The following is a 24,610-nucleotide window of genomic DNA, read 5'->3' as shown; positions in this document are numbered from 1 at the left end:
CGATCAGCTGTGCGACTGAAAAGCGCTGCTAGACCTTGTGTAAAACTGCATAGTTTTGTGTGAAAGAACTTCGTGCGTGCGCACTGCGGCCCATACGCATGCGCAGAAATGCCGCTTTTTTGCCTGATCGCTGCGCTGCGACCAAAAGCAGCTAGCGATCAACTCGGAATGAGGGCCAATATCATGTGCTGGAATAATCATACAAAGGTATCTTTAGCTTCAGTTCATGTGGAAGTGAGGAGACACCAAGTCCAAAATATGATAAAAAAAAGGGGGTAACAATTTATTGCAAAAAAACCCCAAAGGCAGCAAAACAGTCAGCAAAGCTTGCATAAAAACACATGAAAAATAAAAAGTGAGAACATAGAAAACAGAAAGCGGTGCTACAACAGCTGTGCTTTATATCTTCTGTCTGTTCCCGAGCAGTGATCCCTGTTGGGCCGGATGCAGACTTGGAAGTATATTGGGCTTATTTGCTCCTAAACTGCATGCACAGTGAATTTGTGTATACTTGCCTGTATGCGGATTCTTCTGGTGTGCTTATCCTCCATCCGTGCGCTTGCTGTGTTCCTAGCCATCACCAGTGCACACTAGCGCCTCCCTATAGTAGGTGTGGAAGCAGGTGTATGTACGTAGCCCAGTGTTCCTTCACTACGCCCTCACTGAGCCTTTGCCTACAGTAGAACTCCTCCTCTTCAGCCCCAAGTGTGGGTGCGATTGAAATGTGTGCAACTCTGCATATGCAATTGCTGCATGCGCAGTGCAAACGCATACTGCATAAGCTCTGCAAACAGGCGTATGTTCAAATCCGCATCAGCCCCCTTCGTACCATGGTGTTTTGGTTTATGTACTTCTAAATCTTCCTTCCTTTCTGCTGACAGACATTTAAGTAAGTCATTTGCTTCGTCTGTACCTTGTGGCCATCTCTGCAGTCATGTGGCCCTCTCTACGGTAATGTGGACCTCTCTGCAGTCATGTGGACCTCTCTACGGTAACGTAGACCTCTCTGCAGTCATGTGGACCTCTCTACGGTAACGTGGACCTCTCTGCAGTCATGTGGCCCTCTCTACGGTAACGTGGACCTCTCTGCAGTCATGTGGCCCTCTCTACGGTAACGTGGACCTCTCTGCAGTCATGTGGCCCTCTCTACAGTAATGTGGACCTCTCTGCAGTCATGTGGCCCTCTCTACGGTAACGCGGACCTCTCTGCAGTCATGTGGCCCTCTCTACGGTAACGTGGATTTCTCTGCAGTCATTTGGCCTTCTCTACGGTAACGTGGACCTCTCTGCAGTCATGTTGCCCTCTCTACTGTAACGTGGACCTCTCTGCAGTCATGTTGCCCTCTCTACTGTAACGTGGACCTCTCTGCAGTCATGTTGCCCTCTCTACGGTAACGTGGACCTCTCTGCAGTCATGTGGCCCTCTCTACAGTAACGTGGACCTCTCTGCAGTCATCTGGCCCTCTCTACAGTAACGTGGACCTCCCTGCAGTCATGTGGATAAAGCTTACTCAGACTGGCCATCGAATCCATGCAGCTGGATCCGGGAAGTCTGCGTCCGACAATGCACACCTACAAAACGGGGGAGGGGGCAACACGCAAGTGTGAGGTGTTGCAGCAGTTGTTACGGAGATGGTTGATGGTCTCGCAGATGATCCAAAGCTGTGCAGACAAATCTCCAGCCATATGGTACAAAGCCAGAACATTGTTACTAGGATTCACAGAAGTTATCTCCAGGGCATAAAGGTTTACATGGTAAATACCTTCTTTATTACAGGTAATATTTCAAGATGAAATGACCCTTTAAACAGATGTGAAAGCCGCATATAATAAGGAGCAGAGAGCGGTACTGAGCTAATCCGAGCATGGCGGCTGTTTGTGTAACGGAAAGAGAATGTTGTGAAAGGACAAGTTGTCCTGTTTAGTGATATTATGGTAACACTGTGAAAAACAGGCTCTGAGTTTGTATCTTGTGTTGGGGAATTTATTCATTTATCCAAACACACAACTGCTTTATTTACACGAAAGGGAATTCAGCGAGCGCTTGTGTAAACAGTCCTATATAATGAAACCTATTTCCAGCGGTAGTGTATACAGTGCAATAAAGGCCCACGTGATGTTTGGAATGAATGTCCAACAGGTCGTCCCTTCTGTGCAGGTGTTGCTGTTCCAGGAATCTGGGATTTACACAAGCACATGATTGGGAAATACTGTAATATCTGCAAAAAGTTACAGTAATTCCAAGTTTGGTTCTCTGCTGACTATCTTCTCTGGGATGTTGGAGTGATGCCCATGATGTGCCGTCAGAACGGCGTGTGAGTATCGATAACGGCAGCACGACACTGTCAAACAGGCAGCGGTAGAGGGGAACACCGTGCAGCAATGCAAGGCCTGTTCTGGACATGCGGAAAACGGACCTTGCACAGCCGCAGATTCCCAATAACCTGGGACACTACACCTACGTCCATCTCTGAATCAGAGCACAGTGGTGGTGTATTGGAGGAATTAGGGAGTATACAGCGTTGGGCATAAGCGCCTGTTTCAGGTGGCTCTTGTACACCCAGGATAAAGTACTGATAATGATGACTGTTTTGCAACCAAGTGTACGGACAGGGGTGGTCCAGCTGTGCACGCAGTGCTGGTGCAGTCACCACCGAGTTGCATTTATCTCACTATTGGCCCATTTCATGAAAAAACAAACAAACTGATCCATTGTTTGAAGAATTTTCTTTCAGCTGATTCTGAGTCACGGTCACTTTAAATGTTGGACGCATTGGGGACGATTCTTTTTACTGAGTCGCTCAATGGCTCACGTCAGAGTCCATACTTGGATGGAGAATCTGCCCCTGCCGTAGAGCTGGGGAAAGTCTACAGACGCACCAATCCATATTTCAGCGTCTAGAGACGCTATGAGTGGTATCTCAGTCCTGACACGTTCGGACGCATGGATGTATACCAGGGATGGACTGTCCTCTGTCATAATAACATCCAGAATATTATGTATGGAAAATATATGCGGCGAGGTCCATCCCGCTGCTCTGCAGAGATTGTCTGCTTACTCCTGAGCAAGGAGGCTGCCTCTGTTCTCGTTTAACGTGCCCTCACTGTCTGTGGCACCTCACGTCCTCTCCTCTTACAGGGCTGAGCGATGGCTTCTCTGCCCCATCTTACAAGTGTAGATTTTGAAGGAGCTGACCCAGAGATGGACCTCCGGAAACTCAGAGACGATCTGTCTTTCCAGCATCATTTGTTCTAGAAAGATTTACAGTGGGGCAAAAAAGTATTTGGACAGCCACCGTTTGTGCAAGTTGACCCACTTAAAAAGATGAGGGAGGTGTGTAATTTCCATCATAGGTACACTTCAACTGTGAGACGGAATCTGGAAAAAAAAAAACTAGGAAATCACATTGCATGATTTTTAAACAATTTACTTGTATATTCTTGTGGAAAATAAATATTTGGACACCTACCAAGCAGCAAGATTTCTGGCTCTCACAGACCTGTTACTTCTTTAAGAAGCTCTTCTATCCTCCACTCGTTACCTGTATTAATGGCACCTGTTTGAACTGGTTATCTGTATAATAGACACCTGTCCACACCCTTAAACAGTCAGACTGCTACCTCTCCACCATGGCCATGACCAGAGAGCTGTCTAAGGACACCAGGGGCAAAATTGTAGAGCTGCACAAGGCTGGGATGAGCTACTCGACAATAGGCAAGCAGCTTGGTGAGAAGAGATCAACTGTTGGCGCAATTATTAAAAAATTCAAGAAATACAAGATCACTGACAATCTTCCACGACCTGGGGCTCCATGCAAGATCTCACCTCGTGGGGTATCAATAATCTTGAGAACGGTGAGGAATCAGCCCAGAACTACACGGGGGGACCTGGTCAATGACCTCAAGAGAGCTGGGACCACAGTCACAAAGGTTACCATTAGTAACACACTACGTCGTCATGGATTGAAATCCTGCAGCGCCCGAAAGGTCCCCCTGTTTAAGCCAGCACATGTCCAGGCCCGTCTAAAGTTTGCCAGTGACCATCTGGATGATCCAGAGGAGGATTGGGAGAATGTAATGTGGTCAGATGAGAGCAAAATCGAACTTTTTGGTATAAACTCTACTCGCCGTGTTTGGAGGGAGAAGAATGATGAATGGCATCCCAAGAACACCATACCCACTGTGAAGCATGGGGGTGGAAACATCATGCTTTGGGGCTGCTTTTCTGCAAAGGGGACAGGACGACTGATCCGTACTAAGGAGAGGATGTATGGGGCCATGTATCTTGAGATTTTGGGCAAAAACCTCCTTCCCTCAGTAAGAGCATTGAAGATGGAACGTGGCTGGGTCTTCCAGCATGACAATGATCCCAAACACACTGCCCGGTCAACTAAGGAATGGTTCCGTAAGAAGCATTTCAAGGTCCTGGAGTGGCCTAGCCAGTCTCCAGACCTCAACCCAATAGAAAATCTGTGGAGGGAGTTGAAAGTCCGTGTTGCCCGGCGACAGCCCCAAAACATGACAGATCTAGAGAACATCTGCATGGAAGAGTGGGCCAAAATGCCTGCTACAGTGTGTGCAAACCTGGTCAAGAACTACAGGAAACGTTTGAACTCTGTAATTGCCAACCGAGGTTATATTACAAAGTATTGAGTTTAACTTTTTGATTGTCCAAATATTTATTTTCCGCAAGAATAAACAAATAAATTGTTTAACAATCATACAATGTGATTTCCTAGTTGTTTTTTTCTTCAGATTCTGTCTGTCACAGTTGAAGTGTACCTATGATGGAAATTGCAGACCGCTCTCATCTTATTAAGTGGGTCAACTTGCACAATCGGTGGCTGTCCAAATACTTTTTTGCCTCACTGTATGTACAACTTACATACTTTCTGCCGGCTTATGACGTACCCGATTGCATCTGACAAAACTGGACACAAAGGGCCTTATACAGAGTCAGTCGCGTCCAGAATCGCAAAATGAGATCGACAATCTATTTACATTTTTGGGGCTGATTCGGACACATATGCAAATCTAGAGCCGCTGCTCCCTCCCCTTGTCGTATCGGAATGCAAAATGTGTCGCATTACTGTAAATGGCCACATAGAGCAGATGGTAAGTACCCAAGCGGAATGACATTTTAAAATGTTAATGTTTCTAATGACAATACTTGTTAATATGGAGGCTATTTATCAAAGATTATTTGTGGAATATCCCGACACCACTCAAACTTGATACGTTCCAGTGAACAAAGATTCCTTATTGCTACAAATTGTGGCAAAACGGAATCTTTATTATTGTGGACACACAACAGTTGGTAATAAATCTGCCTTCATTATACCCCTCAACCGTCCTAATTCTAGCGGGACAGTCCCGTTTTTTTGTGCGCTATTCCACCCACAGGCCGCAGTGTCCCGCAGGCAGCTGGAGACACTTAGGTGGTCATTCCGAGTTGATCGCTAGCTGCATTAATTCGCTGTGCAGCGATGAGGCAAAAAAACGGCACTTATGCGTATGCGGCGCATTGCGCACGCGCGTCGTACTATTACAACGAACTATGTCGTTTCACACAGGGTCTAGCGAAGTATTTCAGTCGCACTGCTGGCCGCAGAGTGATTGATATGAAGTGGGCGTTTCTGGGTGTCAACTGACCGTTTTCAGGGAGTGTTCGAAAAAACGCAGGCGTGCCAGGAAAAATGCAGGCGTGGCTGGGCGAACGCAGGGCGTGTTTATGACGTCAAAACAGGAACTGAACAGTCTGAAGTGATCGCAAGCGCTGAGTAGGTTTTGAGCTACTCTAAAACTGCACAAAAAAACTTTGTAGCCGCTCTGCGATCCTTTCGTTCGCACTTCTGCTAAGCTAAAATACACTCCCAGTGGGAGGCGGCTAAGCGTTTGCACGGCTGCTAAAAACTGCTAGCGAGCGAACCACTTGGAATGACCACCTTTGTCACACCACTGCTAAAGCTCCAACACAGTTGTAAGCAGACGGAGTGCTGATCTTCCCCCAGCATGACCAACAAAGAGGGTGTGACATGTGGGCATGCCTGCTAAAACACAGTACACCTCAGGGGTGTGTGGCCTAATGATCACAAGGCCACGCCCACTTTCAGTGAGATTATACCCCTTTCAGGTGTGCTCAGGATCCCGATTTGGAATGCTGAATAGTCACGGGTATGCTTTATATGTGCGGACTTTCGCATTCTAAACTGAGCATGTAGAATTAATTATTTGTGTATCACGAGTGTGTAAAGTTGTGTTAAATCGCCTCTAAAACACAGGTGCATCAATTTGAGAGATTTTGCATAAATGGGCGTGTTCTAGCCCTCTGTAACCAATCACACACAGTCATCACTATCAACTTTGCATTTACAGCTGGATCAGAGCACACGTAACAGAAGGCTGCGTTTACATCATTGTAGTCACCCTTTCCTATTGCACACCCACAACGCAACCTTATTGTGCTTTTGCTGTGACCGCACGCTCACTGCGACCGCACACACCAGACTCCACGCCCTTCTCAGACCCCAGTTGCACGCGGTCTAAAGTCACATTTGAGACTGAGAGAAGATGCGGATTGCGAAGAGTCCCGCAATGCACACTGTTAGAATTCGCAATTTGAGACAAAACTAAAATGCAAACAGTGTTTCAGGCTGATTGAATAAGGCCCAAGCTACCCGCACACATTATAGTCTTATATACTGGTAGATGCTCAATCAGCTTAATGATATCATTCAGGTGCTCGAAAGGGAGGGGTATTTCTAAGCAAGAAAAAAAGAGAGACATTGTTTCCCCCAGCACCCTGAATGACAACAGTAACCAGATATAAATCCCACGTAATATTAGAATTCAGAGGATCTGGCCTTGAATCTCCGGGATGCCCATATTCACCCACTAATTTGGTCCGACCACGCCCCCATATCCTGCGACCTGACAGGCTTGGTTTCTCGTCCTCGCTCTATGACATGGCGTCTCAACGATTCCCTCCTACACAACCCTGAGATAAACTCTCACCTCCAAAACATGATCTCTGATTACTTCGCCTTAAATGACCATCCCGATACCTCTAGGTCCACCCTCTGGCTGGCACACAAGGCTGTCCTTCGGGGGCACCTCATTAGCCTTGCCTCAAAAGCCAAAAAGCAAACCCTCTCCCAATACAATAGACTCTCCATTAAACTCCACGCACTCGAGACCCTACACAAGGCGTCTTCCGACCCGACGGTCTTGTCCGAACTTCGCACCATTAAGGCGGAACTTGATCTCCTTCTCACTACACGGGTGGCCAAGCGTCTTAAGTGGCTTCGCCAGACCTTTTATGAGAAGGGCGACAAGGCGGACAAGATTCTGGCGGCACGACTCCGCTCTACGAGAGCCACAACCAACATTGTCACTATCAGGAACTCTCTCAACCAACTTGTTCAAGACCCCATAGCCATTAGAGCCGCTTTTCAATCCTACTATACTGATTTATACAACCTCCCGCCCCCCCCACCGGGTGCTCCCTCCCAACCCCACGCTGACCTCATTTCCCACTTTCTCTCTGCTTCCAAACTACCCAGACTGCCCCAGGACGCATTGGACTCCCTCAACAGGGAGATCACGGTGGAGGAGATCGCCCAGACTATCCTCATGCAAAAAACTGGCAAATCCCCGGGCCCGGACGGATTTACGGCTCTATACTACAAAAAATTCTCTGCCCTTCTCTCCCCACACCTGCACTCTCTCTTCAATGGGGTTGTCCAGGGCGACCTCTTTCCCCCTGAGATGCTAGAGGCCAGAATCGTGGTGATTCCCAAAGAAGGCAAAGATCCCCTTAACTGCGCCAGCTACCGCCCCATATCCCTCCTGAACCTAGACCTTAAAATTTTTGCCAAGATCCTGGCCACCCGTCTTAACCCATACCTCCCTTCCCTAGTTCACTACGATCAAGTAGGATTTATCACGGGCCGCCAGGCAAGGGATAACACCAGGCGTGCTATTGACCTCATACATATCTCGAATTCCAGGAGAGCCCCCACTATCATACTCTCCTTAGACGCCGAAAAAGCATTCGACCGAATCTCCTGGGATTTCTTGAGACCCGCCCTAGAGGCCTATGGCCTATCTGGCGGCTTTCTCACAAGCATCCTAGCATTATACTCCACCCCCACTGCCACCGTCCTTATCAATGGTATCCCATCCGCCCCACTTAGTATTGCCAACGGCACACGTCAGGGCTGCCCTCTCTCCCCTCTAATATTTGCCCTCATTATAGAGCCACTTGCTTCTCAAATTAGAGCACATCCGGACATACACGGTATACAGGTGGGCCCCACAAATCCCAAAATTTCTCTCTTTGCAGACGACATCCTACTCTCCCTGTCCCAGCCCCTCATCTCACTCCCAAATCTATTCTCGCTTCTACAAGCCTACAGTCTTATATCAGGATATAAAATCAACTATTCCAAATCTGAGGCCATGATGCTTCATACCCCCCAGCGTGAGGCCGAGTCCCTCCGTACCAACTTCAATTTTAAATGGCAACCCACGAAGATCAAATACTTAGGGATATACCTAACCCCTCGATACGACTGCCTCTTCCGAGAAAACTTCCCACCCCTTCTTACCAAAACACTAGCTGACTTGACCTCTTGGAACAGTCTTTTCATCTCGTGGCTGGGCAGGATCATAGCGGTTAAAATGACCATTCTCCCCAAATGGCTCTACCTTTTCCAGACCCTTCCCGTGGCAGTCCCGACCACCTTCCTCCGCACTATCCAACGAGCCCTCACACGCTTTATTTGGAACCACAGACCTCCCCGCATAGCCGCCAATACTCTGAAAAGACCAACCTCCGCGGGTGGCAGAGGCCTGCCCGACGTCAAACTATACTACCTTGCTTCCCACCTATCCCACATTGTCACCTCATACGCTCCTCCAGGATCGGTGTCCTGGCTGGACATCGAAGCAGCCTTCATGGGCATGCCAGACCTGTCCCCCCTATGGGGCCTCTCCTCCACCTCTCGATCTTCAGCCTCTAAGCATCTCCCTACCATCAAATTCAATCTCAAAACATGGGATGCTCTCTCTCTGAATTGGGGTCTCACTACCACACCCTCACCCTTGACCCCCATCTGGCAAAACCCCAAGTTTCCCTCCGGACTCTCAGTTACGAGATCCCGAATGTGGATAACACTGGGCCTTAAATTTCCAACGGACTTTGCCGATCGAGGCCAATGGTTGTCCCTGCCCGACCTCCAGCGGAAAACTCCCTCACAACCACTTAACCCCTTCCAATACCTACAAATACGCCACTTTCTGGCCTCCTTCCCCTCTACCGCCTTACTCCGCGCCCTTACTCCCTTTGAATCCCTATGCGTCAACTCCCATTCCTCCAAAGGTATAATCTCCCAACTCTACTCTCTCCTACTAGACTCCTCCCTCCCTTCTTCCCGGCCCCATGAACTCGCATGGGAACAAGACCTCGGGCCTCCTCCAGAAACAGAGGACTGGGAGGACATGAGGCTGGGGATCGCTAAAAGCTCCATTGCCACTGCCTTTAAGGAAACGGCCTACAAAATCTACTACCGCTGGTACTACACCCCCGACCGACTTAACAAAATTTTCCCGTCCTCCTCCCCGTCCTGTTGGAGAAACTGCGGAGCTAGAGGCACTATGCTCCACATATGGTGGACCTGCCCAGTAATTGTGCCCTTCTGGGACTTGGTCTACTCCCTCCTTAACTCACTTATAGACCCTCCTGTCCGGAAAGACCCCTGGACCTCCCTGCTATGTTATCCCCCCCCCACTCCTCAATAAATTCTCCCAAAAGCTAACCTCACATATTTTAGCAGCAGCAAAATCATTGATTGCCCTCAACTGGAAGAACCCCTCCCCACCTTCCCTACTCTCCCTTAAAGCTAAAATTTGGCACATCGCCTCAATGGAAAAGATCACATACTATCTCCACGACCGGGGCCACGTCTTCGAGCAGGTTTGGGCTCCTTGGCTCGCCGCCGAACGCAGAAACTAGTCTCCCCTCCTTTAGAACATCCCCCTCCCCCCCAGGGACCCATGGGCCCCTACCGCTCCCTCCCTCCGACAATTCTCTCTAACCCACCCCCCGCTCTAACTTCCCTTCCTCCCTGCTGCTCTCTCCGTCCACACCCCCTTTCTGAATTCCCTCCCCCCTCTTAATCTGACTTTACTTGTTCTCATGGTATACATCATGTATAGACACAAATGTGGCCCTCCCCCCTCCCCTCCCAAACCCCATGTTTGAACTTGATTGTCTCTCCCTCACTGATTAATCTTGTTATATGCTTGAAAAATGTGGTCTACCCCGGACACTGGCTATGTTGGCCGCCTGTCCCATGTATTTTCAGTATGCTTTCTGTATCTACCTGACCACGCATAAATAAAGTATTTAAAAAAAAAAAAAAAAAGAATTCAGAGATCTTGGTTACACATATTTGCGCAAATGTGTGTAACCAAGATCTCTGAATTCTAATATTATGTGGGATTTATATCTGGTTACTGTTATCATTCAGGGTGCTAGGGGAAACAATGTCTCACATTATAGTCTTTACAGTAACCCACGCACAGCACAATTCATACTTACAAACGCCCGTTAAAAAATTGCAAAACCGGAATGTATATAGGGAGCCTATTTATCAAGCCCTTCAGTCCTGAAAGTCATATGGAAACCGCAATTGTCGCATGATTTAAGCAACGTGGCTGTTTTATTTGTATATGGTAACGCTGTTTATCCAGAGAAAGCTAAATAAACTGCGACCTACTAATGTGTGTTTTATTGCTCCCTCGCAGAGCTAATCCTACATTTGGCATTGAGTAGTGTTTGTATGAGATCGCAGGAGTTTACTTACCACAGTGTCTAGTGGGTGTGGGTGGGGGAACAAGGCGTATTGAATTACATTTATTTCGTCTTTTCACTGCCTGTTTTCCAGCACCTGAATAAACCGACTCACCACTATTGATGAGATAATCAACATTAATTTTCTGTCTGTGTAAACACCGATCAGGTCTCAAGTAGCGACAGCTGTGTCGCACAGTATCATATCCTATCATTTAGTATTGATTCCATATAATATGACCTATAGCCAGGCCTGGCGACACAGGGGGACTACCGACACAGCTGTAGCTGGTCCTGAGGAGCTCACAGATAAACCTAGCGCTAACTATTGCCTGTTCTGCAGCAGGGTGCAGGCATGTATCAGGGATCAGCGGGGTGCAGGCATGTATCAGGGATCAGCGGGGTGCAGGCATGTATCAGGGATCAGCGGGGTGCAGGCATGTATCAGGGATCAGCGGGGTGCAGGCATGTATTGGCGATCAGCAGGGTGCAGGCATGTATCAGGGATCAGTGGGGTGCAGGCGTGTATCAGTGATCAGCGGGGTCCAGGCATGTATCAGGGATCAGCGGGGTGCAGGCATGTATCAGTGATCAGCGGGGTGCAGGCATGTATCAGGGATCAGCGGGGTGCAGGCGTGTATCAGTGATCAGCGGGGTGCAGGCATGTATCAGTGATCAGCGGGGTGCAGGCATGTATCAGGGATCAGCGGGGTGCAGGCGTGTATCAGTGATCAGCGGGGTGCAGGCATGTATCAGTGATCAGCGGGGTGCAGGCATGTATCAGGGATCAGCGGGGTGCAGGCGTGTATCCGTGATCAGCGGGGTCCAGGCGTGTATCAGTGATCAGCGGGGTGCAGGCGTGTATCAGTGATCAGCGGGGTGCAGGCATGTATCAGTGATCAGCGGGGTGCAGGCATGTATCAGGGATCAGCGGGGTGCAGGCATGTATCCGTGATCAGCGGGGTGCAGGCATGTATCAGGGATCAGCGGGGTGCAGGCATGTATCCGTGATCAGCGTGGTGCAGGCATGTATCAGTGATCAGCGGGGTGCAGGCATGTATCAGGGATCAGCGGGGTGCAGGCATGTATCCGTGATCAGCGTGGTGCAGGCATGTATCAGTGATCAGCGGGGTGCAGGCATGTATCAGGGATCAGCGGGGTGCAGGCATGTATCCGTGATCAGCGGGGTGCAGGCATGTATCAGGGATCAGCGGGGTGCAGGCATGTATCAGGGATCAGCGGGGTGCAGGCATGTATCCGTGATCAGCGGGGTGCAGGCATGTATCAGGGATCAGCGGGGTGCAGGCATGTATCAGTGATCAGCGGGGTGCAGGCATGTATCAGTGATCTGCAGGGTGCAGGCATGTATCAGGGATCAGCGGGGTGCAGGCATGTATCCGTGATCAGCGTGGTGCAGGCATGTATCAGTGATCAGCGGGGTGCAGGCATGTATCAGGGATCAGCGGGGTGCAGGCATGTATCCGTGATCAGCGGGGTGCAGGCATGTATCAGGGATCAGCGGGGTGCAGGCATGTATCAGGGATCAGCGGGGTGCAGGCATGTATCCGTGATCAGCGGGGTGCAGGCATGTATCAGGGATCAGCGGGGTGCAGGCATGTATCAGTGATCAGCGGGGTGCAGGCATGTATCAGTGATCTGCAGGGTGCAGGCATGTATCAGTGATCAGCGGAGTGCAGGCGTGTATCGGTGATCAGCGGGGTGCAGGCGTGTATCGGTGATCAGCGGGGTGCAGGCGTGCATCGGTGATCAGCGGGGTGCAGGCGTGTATCGGTGATCAGCAGGTGTGTATCTGTGATCAGCAGGGTGCAGGCGTGTATCGGTGATCAGCAGGGTGCAGGCATGTAGCGACGATCAGCAGGGTGCAGGCGTGTATCAGTGATCTGCAGGGTGCAGGCGTGTATCAGTGATCAGCAGGGGGCAGGCGTGTATCGGTGATCAGCGGGGTGCAAGCGTGTATCGGTGATCAGCAGGGTGCAGGCATGTATCGGGGATCAGCGGGGTGCAGGCATGTATCGGGGATCAGCGGGGTGCAGGCATGTATCAGTGATCTGCAGGGTGCAGGCATGTAGCGGCGATCAGCGGGGTGCAGGCGTGTATAAGTGATCAGCAGGGTGCAGGCATGTATCAGTGATCAGCGGGGTGCAGGCATGTATCAGTGATCTGCAGGGTGCAGGCATGTAGCGGCGATCAGCAGGGTGCAGGCATGTATCAGTGATCAGCGGGGTGCAGGCGTGTATCGGCGATCAGCGGGGTGCAGGCATGTATCGGCGATCAGCAGGGTGCAGGCATGTATCGGGGATCAGCAGGATGCAGGCATATATCAGTGATCAGCAGGGTGCAGGTATGTAACCGTGATCAGCAGGGTGCAGGCGTGTATCAGCGATCAGCAGGGTGCAGGCGTGTATCAGCGATCAGCAGGGTGCAGGCATGTATCAGCGATCAGCAGGGTGCAGGCATGTATCAGTGATCAGCAGGGTGCAGGCGTGTATCAGCGATCAGCAGGGTGCAGGCGTGTATCAGTGATCAGCAGGGTGCAGGCATGTATCAGCGATCAGCAGGGTGCAGGCATGTATCAGTGATCAGCAGGGTGCAGGCGTGTATCAGCGATCAGCAGGGTGCAGGCGTGTATCAGTGATCAGCAGGGTGCAGGCATGTATCAGCGATCAGCAGGGTGCAGGCGTGTATGGGATCTGTCCAGGGAGCCTCTGCAGCTTTATTGTACCGGCGGTGGCTGGTGCAATAACATTTTTTGTTTATTGTGGAGTAACAAGTGTGAGATCGTGACGTCAAGCATCACCGCACCGCTGAAAGACAGAGCAGAGGAGCCGCTGCGGGCAGCCTGAGGATACAGAAGAATGTAAGTGTGTGGTTGGAGGACACTGTGAACTGGAGGGACACGGGTTGGAGAGACAGAAGACTAAACAGACAGAAGACTGGAGAGACACTGGGCTGGAGGGACATGGGTTGTAGAGACCAGACTAAACAGAGACAGAAAACTGGAGAGACACTGGGGGCTGCACGGACACCGGGAGCTAGAGGGACACTGTGGGCTGGAGGAACACTGTGTGGGCTGGAGTGACACTGGGAGCTGGAAGGACACTGTGGTCTGGAGGGACACTGGGAGCTAGAGGGACATTGAGCTGGAGAGAAAGAAGAGTGGGGATGGAGAGACAGAAGAGGGGTAGGACTGGAGAGACGCTGTGGGGACTGGAGGGAGACTGGGAGCTTGAGAGACACTGTCGACTGGAGAGACAGAAGATGTGGGGTTGGAGAGACAGAAGAGGGCTAGGACTGGGGAGAGACTGTGGGCTGGATGGACACTGTAGGCTGGAGAGACAGAAGATGGGTTGGAGAGATAGAAGAGGGCTAGGACTGGAGAGACACTGTGAGCTGGATGGACACTGTAGGCTGAAGGGAGACAGCGTCAGCTGGAGGTATACTGTGGGGGTTGGAGGGAGACTGGGAGTTGGAGAGAGACTGGGAACTGGAGGGACACTGGGCTGGAGAGACAGAAGTGTGTGGGGTTGGAGACACATAAGTGGGCTAGTACTGGAGAGACACTGTGTGGGCTGAAGGGACACTGTGGAGGCTGGAGAGAGACAACAGGAGCTTGAGAAACAGTAGGGGCTGGGGGGAATAGGGCTGGAGAGACACAAGGGATAATGAGGCTGGTGAGACAGAAGGAAGCTGGAGAGACAAAATGGGACTGGAGAGACATTGGGCTGGGGCTAGAGGAACACTGGAGGATGGAGAAACACTGCTGGAGAGACAGAATGGGGATGGGGAGACACTGTGAGAGCTTGATGGAGATTAGGGGCTGGAACGACACTGGGTGCTGGAGAGAGACTGTGGGGTCTGAAGGGAGACTGGGGGCTGGAGGGTCACTGTGGGTACTGGAGAGACTGGGGGCTGGAGAGGCAGAAGAGGACTAGGGCTGAAGGGACACTGTTGCCTGGAGAGACACAAGGGGTAATGAAACTGGAGAGACAAAAGTGAGTTGGAGATGCACTCCTGGGGCCCGAGAGACACTGGGCTGGGGCTAGAGGGACACTGTGGAGGCTGGAGAAACACAGGGTTGGAGAGACAGAAAGGGTCTGGGGATGGAGAGACAGAAGGTAGCTGGAGAGACACTGGGAGAGGAGTTTGGAGAGACATGGGGGCTGGAGAGACACAAGGGGTAATGAAGCTGGAGAGAACTGGAGGGGGAGTGGCTGGAGATTATCCGCAGATGGCAGGATTATAAGGAAAAGGCCTGGGGACAGTAATCTTCATTCTAGAGAAGCATTACTGATACAAATGCTACTAAATACAAAAAAATATAGGGACAGACTTAACGAGTGATATTCTTGTTATCACTCATTATTAATCATAAATGGTGCTCCAGCCAATCAGCTCCTAACTGTCATTTTTCAAACACATGACAGGAGCTGATTGGCTGGGGCACCATTTATCACTCATAATGAGTAATAACAAGAACATCGCTCATTGTTAAATCTGCCCCAAAGATTAATATTATAAAACTGATCAATTAAGGAAGATCACATTTGCCCTGCACCAATACTTCGGCTATTATGTATTATCTGGTTGAACCTCTGCTATATGATCATGATGTTAGTTATATTCCTGTGTAAATAGGTGTCTTCTGGACCATGTCATCCTCTATGTGAAATGTGAATATTTATTTATTAACAGTTTCTTATATAGCGCAGCATATTCCGTTGAGCTTTACAATTAGAACAACAGTAATAGAACAAAACTGGGCAAAAACAGACAGACATAGAGGTAGGAAGGCCCTGCTCGCAAGCTTACAATCTATAGGAAAGTTGGCATTGATACACAAGGATAGATGCTACCTATTGCATAAAGGACCACCAGATTGCTAGGTTCTTAATGGGTTTGATTACCCAGCAATGTTGGCCAAGGGTCAGGAGGATGTGAGAGTAAAGAAAGACAAAATATGTGATGTTATGTGGACTGTACAGAGAGGATGGAATTAGATAGGGAAGCACTGAAGGTTATGTGGGTGGGTCTGGAATTTGATAGGCCTGTCTGAAGAGGTGAGTTTTCATGGAACGTTGAAAGGTTTGGAGACTAGAGGTGAGTCTTATTGTGCGTGAGAGGGTATTCCACAGAGTGGGTGAAGCTCTGATAAAGTCCTGTAATTTTGTGTAGGAACAAGTAATACGTGTGGATGAGAGACGCAGATCTTGTGCAGAGTGGAGAGGTCGGGTAGGGAGATATTTTGAGATGAGTGAGGAGATGTATGATGGTGCAGTTTGGTTAATAGCCTTGTGTGTAAGTAACAGTATTTTATATTGAATACGGTAGAATACCGGTAACCAATGGAGGGACTGACAGAGTGGATCTGCAGACGATGAACGTCTAGCGAGGAAGATTAGTTTTGCAGCTGCGTTCAGAATGGATTGTAGTGGTCAGAGCCTATGTATGGGAAGACCAGTCAGGAGACTATTTCAGTAATCAATGTGGGAGATAATGAGAGCATGGATTAGAGTTTTTGCTGTATCATGTGTAAGATATGGTCGTATTTTGGAAATGTTTCTTAGATGTATAAAACATGATTTTGAGAAAGATTGAATCTGGGGAACAAAGGACAGTTCAGTCAAGAATGACACCTAGGCAGCGAGCTTGTGGGGTAGGGTTGATTGTATCAACAGTGATAGAGATATCAGGTTGGTAACTACTATTGTCCGGTGGAAATATAAGTAGCTCTGTGTTGGAAATATTAAGTTTGAGGTGGCGAGATGTCATCCAGGATGAAATGGCAGACAGGCATTCAGTGACACGGTCCAGTACAGATGGTGACAAGTCAGGGGAGGATAGGTAGATTTGAGTATCATCTGCATAAAGATGGTACTGAAATCCGAAAGAGTTGATTAGTTTACCAAGAGATGAGGTATAGATAGAGAAAAGCAGAGGACCTAGGACTGAGCCTTGCGGTACTCCAACTGAGAGAGGTAGCGAAGAGGAGGTAGATTCAGAGAAGCGAACACTAAAGGAGCGATAAGATAGGTAGGATAGGAACCAAGAAAGGGCTGTGTCCTGAATACCTAGGGATTGCAGTGTTTGTATGAGAAGAGAGTGGTCAACACATGCGCAGTAGTAACCTGTTCGCTGCGCTGCGAAAAACGGCGAGCGATTAACTCTGAATGACCCCTATGGTGACAGCCATCAAAATGGGGTTTGTTTGTTTGTTTGTTTTTTGTAAATTAGAAACATTGATAAAATATGAATTACTTTGGTAACTGTAGGAATTTCATTTCAGGAACATAATTTTGCTTAAAAACTGGTGAGAGACAACCGATCAGGGGTTATTCCTGGTGTGTGGTACTTTCCTATTAAAATCTTGGTGGGGATTAAAATAAAAAACAAAAACTTCTGTCTGTATGTATGTACAGTAGATCCGCAGATTGCCTATCCCTGTGGTAAGTCAAAATATATCTCAAGGTGAATGTAGAACGGGACATTTATTAGTCTCTAAAGAGCTCATCAAACCAATAATCTGCAAATGAATAGAACATGATGTAAGAAATAATATAAACAATCCGACTCTGACGGTGCTTATAGATAATATATCTGTAAGAAATATGTGCTTACTTCTGAACTACTGTATACCTATAATTCATAGTAGATGTTAGCGTGCATCAGCCCTAGAGAGACAGTGTTCACAATTTGTGTCATTATCCACATTAACCACCGTATACAGACAAGAACGGTTATATGGTTTATGAGAATACCCTGAATATAAATATACACATTCTCATTGTGACTCATGTACTAACTTTATACAGAGAGCATTCAATCAGATATTATCATCAATGAAAGCGTATATCCTGTAGATGCTGGAAGTTATAGATGAAATAATCTCCAATATGATGGACTAATTATTTTATCGGACTTGCTTCAACCAATAACTATACATAAAACATCCTAAATTGCAATTTCTTTGTTAAAATTTATATACCTGTATTTAGAAATATATATACAGTATAAAAAGACAGAGAGTCACTCATTTACACTATGCATACACTGTGTGTGTGTGTGTGTGTGTGTGTGTGTGTGTGTGTGTGTGTGTGTGTGTGTGTGTGTATACACACACTAGATAGATAGATTTATTTATTTATTTACACACATACAAACATAGCTTGAGTCTCCCATGTCCAAAATCTAAAATATACACAAACTTTGTTAAATACACAAAATATAAAAAAAAAGTATAAAATAACCTTCACGGTGTGTGTATACGGTGTCTATGAAGCCTAAATGCACTCTGGGTCCCATCCCCAAGATATCTCGTTATGGTATGCAAACATTCCGATGTACGGAAACATCCAATACCCAAAATATTTCTGGTCCCAAGCATTTTGGATATGTGAGACTCAATCTGCATTCAATCTCCATGTTTAGTAGAGAAATCATGTCATTGAAATGTACAATACAAGATACGTTTTTTAAATTCTTTGTTTAAATAAGCTGTAATTATTCATCCATTGATATGTAAAGAATTTTTATAACCCTCATTCCGGCTCCCATCAAAGCTGTTATTCGTATAATAGAACAGCAGGAATTACTGAGTCTGACAATGTCCGTGATTTTGATTCTGATGACTGATGTACAGAAAAAAAGCTGGACTTAATTACGTACTATTATTTTTCTAAAATTACAATAGTATTTCTGTTGATATGTTTTATTCCAACACGCATGATAAATCAGACATGTACTCTTGAAGACAATAGCCCTTTAGTAACAAGTTTTGCAGGGTTTCTCAAACTTGGTCCTCAAAGCACATTAACAGTTCAGAGTTTTGAAGGATATCCATGCTTAAATACAGATAGTTACATCAGACTGACTGAGGTATTAATTAAATCACCAGTGCTTAAGCATAGATTTCTGTAAAACTTGGATTGTTAGGGTGCCTTCGGACCGAGTTTGAGAAATGTCAGATTATGGTCATTTAAGAACAGCTAGGGACAACCAATAAAATCTCAAAGATCCCTCATGTGAAGCCTCCTTGACAGCTCTGGGTTGCACCATTAAGTCTTTGATTTGGACCTCAGCATTACCTTGAGGTCCACAAGTTTCTTAAAATTAGTCTTAGTTCCTCAACAATAATTGTAAGTAAGTTTAAGATAGCAGACTACATTGTCATTTGAGAATAGGTCATACAGTAGGTGAGGAATCGCAGAACCTGCAATGATACAAAAATTGTACGTTTTTTAAGTCATTGCTCTCAAACTGTCCAGCTGTAATTCCTACCACCTAACCAAAGACATTTCAGCGTCCTCCCAAATAAGGCAGTTCTAACAGGAGAAGACAGCTAACACGGTAAGTGTGAAAAATCGTACGATACAGTCTATAAACAAGAAACATCCCAGAGACAATAAATAACGGTAGCTTATTCCAAGTTGTGTTCAGTACTGAAGAAAAAAAAAGTTGTCCTTCACCATAGTGCGTTGCCTAATGCTACAGCACAGGTTTCATTGCTTCAAAATTATTTTTTGCTGCCCCATAGAAATTGAGGTCCGTACGGTGACCCCCGAATAACTCATTGGGAGCGACGCCTTTCTCGGTGGCCTTATTTTTGATTGGAGTTGCCAGTAGACCTCTTTTGCCTTTCTCCGGAAATGGTTCCCGACTATGACGTAGAGAAGTGGGTTGATGCAGCTATTGCTATAGCCAATATAGGTTGAGATCTGGTTTCCAATTTCAGTAAACATGCTCAAGGAGCATAAGGGGAGAACTTCATATAAATCCAGAGTGTCAATAAAGGTAAAAATATGGAACGGGAGCCAGCAGATTATAAACACCAAGAGCACTGCCAGAACCAACCAGGTGGCCTTTTTCTCGTTGTTGATCTCTTTGAATTGCTGCATGGTGTTATTCCGCAGAGCGTGTATAATCTGGGCAGTGCAGAATGCAATGACGATGGCTGGAATTAAGAAGCCAAAAATGGTCATTATGATATTTGTGGCAATGTGCCAGTTGTCGGTGGGTGGTAATATAACACAGGCGGTAGTGTTTATACTAGGGATAAAGTCCACTCTTCGGAACACGACTTTGGGCAAACTCGCTACTATGGCGAAGACCCAAATGATTACACAGTTCACCTTGGCACATCCAGCTCCCCTCATTCGGCCAAAGGACATGGTCTTCACTAAAGCCAAGTACCGGTCTATACTGACCATCATGAGGAAGTAGATGCTGCTGAACAGATTCAGCTGGATCAGGGAATTGACCGTGAAGCAGAGAAAGCTACCGAAGGGCCAGTAGAATTTGTTAGATATAGAAATGGCCCAGAAGGGCAGCCCGCTAACAAAAATCAGATCTGCAGCTGCCATGTTCCCCAGGTAGATCTCTGCCACTGTGCAGCGGTTTCTGTGAAGCAAAAAGATCAAGATGACAAACAGGTTTTCTATGAATCCCAAGACAAAAACAATCCACATATAAACTGGTTGGTAGGCAATGATCCAGTCAAGTCCTTCAGGTGAAACGCAGGTGTTAAATTCATCAGGCGTGGAAAACGTCAAATGTACGGTGGTGTTGTTAGCACCTGTTCTCATGGTCAAGTTGTTGATGTTCATTCCCATTTTTTTTATCCTTTTACCTGTAAGAAAACAAACAATGAATCAGCTACTATTCTGTATACAGTTTTCCATCCCATGAGTTCTGTTACTAATGTACAGTAAGTAAAATTTTAGTAGTTTTTAATTACATGTAATATCATTTCTGGAGTGATGAACAGGCAAAGGAGCAATACAAGGCTGGAGAAACTTAGCTATGAATGCTCCATCTTTCTCCACATCCAAGGCCAAATTAACAATGAATAGGACTACAGCCCCAGGTCTCCACATAAAGATGGGAGTAGGGTAGGTGTGAAGGTGTATTAGTGAGTGTAGTATAGATGGGAGGAGGGTAGTTGTGAGGGTGTATTAGTGTGGGTTTTATAGGTGGGAGTAGGGTAGGTGTGAGGGTGTATTAGTGTGGGTAGTACAGGTGGGAGTAGGGTAGGTGGGAGGGTGTATAAGTGTGGGTAGTAAAGGTGGGAGTAGAGTAGGTGTGAAGGTGTATTAGTGTGGGTAGTATAGGTGGGAGTAGGGTAGGTGTGAGGGTGTATTAGTGTGGGTAGTATAGGTGTGAGTAGGGTAGGTGTGAGGTTGTATTAGTGTGAGTAGTAGAGGTGGGAGTAAGGTAGGTGTGAGGGTGTATTAGTGTGAGTAGTATAGGTGGGAGTATGGTAGGTGTGAGGGTGTATTAGTGTGAGTAGCAGAGGTAGGAGTAGGGTAGGTGTGACGGTGTATTAGTGTGGGTAGTATAGGTGGGAGTAGGGTAGGTGTCAGTGGGTATTATTGTGGGTAGTATAGGGGGAGTAGGGTAGGTGTGACGGTGTATTAGTGTGGGTAGTATAGCTGGGAGTAGGGTAGATGTGAGGGTGTACCAGAGTGAGTAGTATAGGTGGGAGTAGGGTAGTTATGAGGGTGTATTAGTGTGGGTAGTATAGGTGGGAGTAGGGTAGGTGTGAGGGTGTATTAGTGTGGGTAGTACAGGTGGTAGTAGGGTAGGTGGGAGGGTGTATAAGTGTGGGCAGTAAAGGTGGGAGTAGAGTAGGTGTGAAGGTGTATTAGTGTGGGTAGTATAGGTGGGAGTAGGGTAGGTGTGAGGGTGTATTAGTGTGGGTAGTATAGGTGGGAGTAGGGTAGGTGTGAGGGTGTACCAGTGTAAGTAGTATAGGTGGGAGTAGGGGAGGTGTGAGGTTGTATTAGTGTGAGTAATAGATGTGGGAGTAAGGTCGGTGTGAGGGTGTATTAGTGTGAGTAGTATAGGTGGGAGTAAGGTAGGTGTGAGGGTGTATTAATGTGAGTAGTATAGGTGGGAGTATGGTAGGTGTGAGGGTGTATTAGTGTGAGTAGCACAGGTAGGAGTAGGGTAGGTGTGACGGTGTATTAGTGTGGGTAGTAAAGGTGGGAGTAGGGTAGGTGTGAGTGGGTATTATTGTGGGTAGTATAGGGGGAGTAGGGTAGGTGTGACGGTGTATTAGTGTGGGTAGTATAGGTGGGAGTAGGGTAGATGTGAGGTGTACCAGAGTGAGTAGTATAGGTGGGAGTAGGGTAGGTGTGAGGGTGTATAAGTGTGGGTAGTATAGGGGGAGTAGGGGAGGTGTGAGGGTGTATTTGTGTGAGTAGTATAGGGGGAGTAGGGGAGGTGTGAGGGTGTATTGGTGTAAGTAGTATAGGTGGGAGTAGGGTAGGGGTGAGGGTGTATTAGTGTGAGTAGTATAGGTGGGAGTAGGGTAGGGGTGAGGGTGTATTAGTGTGAGTAGTATAGGTGGGAGTAGGGTAGGTGTGAGGGTGTATTAGTGTGAGTAGTATAGGTGGGAGTAGGGTAGGTGTGAGGGTGTATTAGTGTGGGTAGTAGAGGTGGGAGTAGGGTAGATGTGGGGGTGTATTAGTGTGAGTAGTATAGGTGGGAGTAGGGTAGGTGTGAGGGTGTATTAGTGTGAGTAGTAGAGGTGGGAGTAGGGTAGGTGTGAGGGTGTATTAGTGTCAGTAGTAGAGGTGGGAGTAGGGGAGGTGTGAGGGTGTATTAGTGTGAGTAGTATAGGGGGAGTAGGGTAGGTGTGAGGGTGTATTAGTGTGAGTAGGGTAGGTGGGAGTAAGGTAGGTGTGAGGGTGTATTAATGTGAGTAGTATAGGTGGGAGTATGGTAGGTGTGAGGGTGTATTAGTGTGAGTAGCACAGGTAGGAGTAGGGTAGGTGTGACGGTGTATTAGTGTGGGTAGTATAGGTGGGAGTAGGGTAGGTGTGAGTGGGTATTATTGTGGGTAGTATAGGGGGAGTAGGATAGGTGTGACAGTGTATTAGTATGGGTAGTATAGGTAGGAGTAGGGTAGATGTGAGGGTGCACCAGAGTGAGTAGTATAGGTGGGGGTATGGTAGGTGTGACGGTGTATTAGTGTGGGTAGTATAGGTGGGAGTAGGGTAGGTGTGAGTGGGTATTATTGTGGGTAGTATAGGGGGAGTAGGGTAGGTGTGACGGTGTATTAGTGTGGGTAGTATAGGTGGGAGTAGGGTAGATGTGAGGGTGTACCAGAGTGAGTAGTATAGGTGGGAGTAGGGTAGGTGTGAGGGTGTATTAGTGTGGGTAGTATAGGGGGAGTAGGGGAGGTGTGAGGGTGTATTGGTGTGAGTAGTATAGGGGGAGTAGGGTAGGTGTGAGGGTGTATTAGTGTGAGTAGTATAGGTGGGAGTAGGGTAGGGGTGAGGGTGTATTAGTGTGAGTAGTATAGGTGGGAGTAGGGTAGGGGTGAGGGTGTATTAGTGTGAGTAGTATAGGTGGGAGTAGGGTAGGTGTGAGGGTGTATTAGTGTGAGTAGTATAGGTGGAAGTAGGGAAGGTGTGAGGGTGTATTAGTGTGGGTAGTATAGGTGGGAGTAGGGTAGGGGTGAGGGTGTATTAGTGTGGGTAGTATAGGTGGGAGTAGGGTAGGTGTGAGGGTGTATTAGTGTGGGTAGTACAGGTGGTGGGTAGGTGTGAGGGTGTATTAGTGTAGGTAGTATAGGTGGGAGTAGGGGAGGTGTGAGGGTGTATTAGTGTGGGTAGTATAGGTGGGAGTAGGGTAGGTGTGAGGGTGTATTAGTGTGGGTAGTACAGGTGGTGGGTAGGTGTGAGGGTGTATTAGTGTGAGTAGTATAGGTGGGAGTAGGGTAGGTGTGAGGGTGTATTAGTGTGGGTAGTAGAGGTGGGAGTAGGGTAGATGTGGGGGTGTATTAGTGTGAGTAGTATAGGTGGGAGTAGGGTAGGTGTGAGGGTGTATTAGTGTGAGTAGTATAGGTGGGAGTAGGGTAGGTGTGAGGGTGTATTAGTGTGGGTAGTATAGGTGGGAGTAGGGTAGGGGTGAGGGTGTATTAGTGTCAGTAGTAGAGGTGGGAGTAGGGTAGGTGTGAGGGTGTATTAGTGTGAGTAGTATAGGGGGAGTAGGGGAGGTGTGAGGGTGTACCAGAGTGAGTAGTATAGGTGGGAGTAGGGTAGGTGTGAGGGTGTATTAGTGTGGGTAGTATAGGTGGGAGTAGGGTAGGTGTGAGTGGGTATTATTGTAGGTAGTATAGGTGGGAGTAGGGTAGGTGTGAGGGTGTATTAGTGTGGGTAGTACAGGTGGTGGGTAGGTGTGAGGGTGTATTAGTGTGAGTAGTATAGGTGGGAGTAGGGTAGGTGTGAGGGTGTATTAGTGTGAGTAGTATAGGGGGAGTAGGGTAGGTGTGAGGGTGTATTAGTGTGAGTAGTATAGGGGGAGTAGGGTAGGTGTGAGGGTGTATTAGTGTGAGTACTACAGGTGGGAGTAGGGGAGGTGTGAGGGTGTATTAGTGTGAGTAGTATAGGGGGAGTAGGGTAGGTGTGAGGGTGTATTAGTGTGGCAATTAGGTAATCCCACTGCACTCTCTAAAATGTATTATTATTATTGAATATTATTTTTTTATTTTTACTTACTGCTGCCACACCAGGTTCGGGGCTGTATTAGTGTGGGTAGTATAGCTGGGAGTAGGGTAGATGTGAGGGTGTACCAGAGTGAGTAGTATAGGTGGGAGTAGGGTAGTTATGAGGGTGTATTAGTGTGGGTAGTATAGGTGGGAGTAGGGTAGGTGTGATGGTGTATTAGTGTGGGTAGTACAGGTGGTAGTAGGGTAGGTGTGAGGGTGTATTAGTGTGAGTAGTATAGGTGGGA

At 47.6% G+C, this 24,610-nt stretch overlaps 1 protein-coding gene across 4 annotated transcripts in view; it reads right to left on the bottom strand.

Moving 5' to 3' along the window:
* Positions 1-15,573: 15,573 nt before the first annotated feature.
* LOC134981196 (B2 bradykinin receptor-like) overlaps positions 15,574-24,610 on the bottom strand; it is a 170,862-nt gene continuing 161,825 nt past the window's right edge. For all 4 annotated transcript variants that reach the window (XM_063948439.1, XM_063948440.1, XM_063948441.1 and 1 more), the window contains one exon: positions 15,574-20,498. In XM_063948439.1, the coding sequence (XP_063804509.1) occupies positions 19,372-20,481 (1,110 nt within the window). In that variant the 5' untranslated portion in view covers positions 20,482-20,498 and the 3' untranslated portion in view covers positions 15,574-19,371. The remainder of the gene's footprint in view (positions 20,499-24,610) is intronic.

Source organism: Pseudophryne corroboree, chromosome 12 (assembly GCF_028390025.1).
Source record: "Pseudophryne corroboree isolate aPseCor3 chromosome 12, aPseCor3.hap2, whole genome shotgun sequence".
Lineage (NCBI taxonomy): Eukaryota > Metazoa > Chordata > Amphibia > Anura > Myobatrachidae > Pseudophryne > Pseudophryne corroboree.
This window is presented reverse-complemented; position numbering and strand designations above follow the sequence as displayed.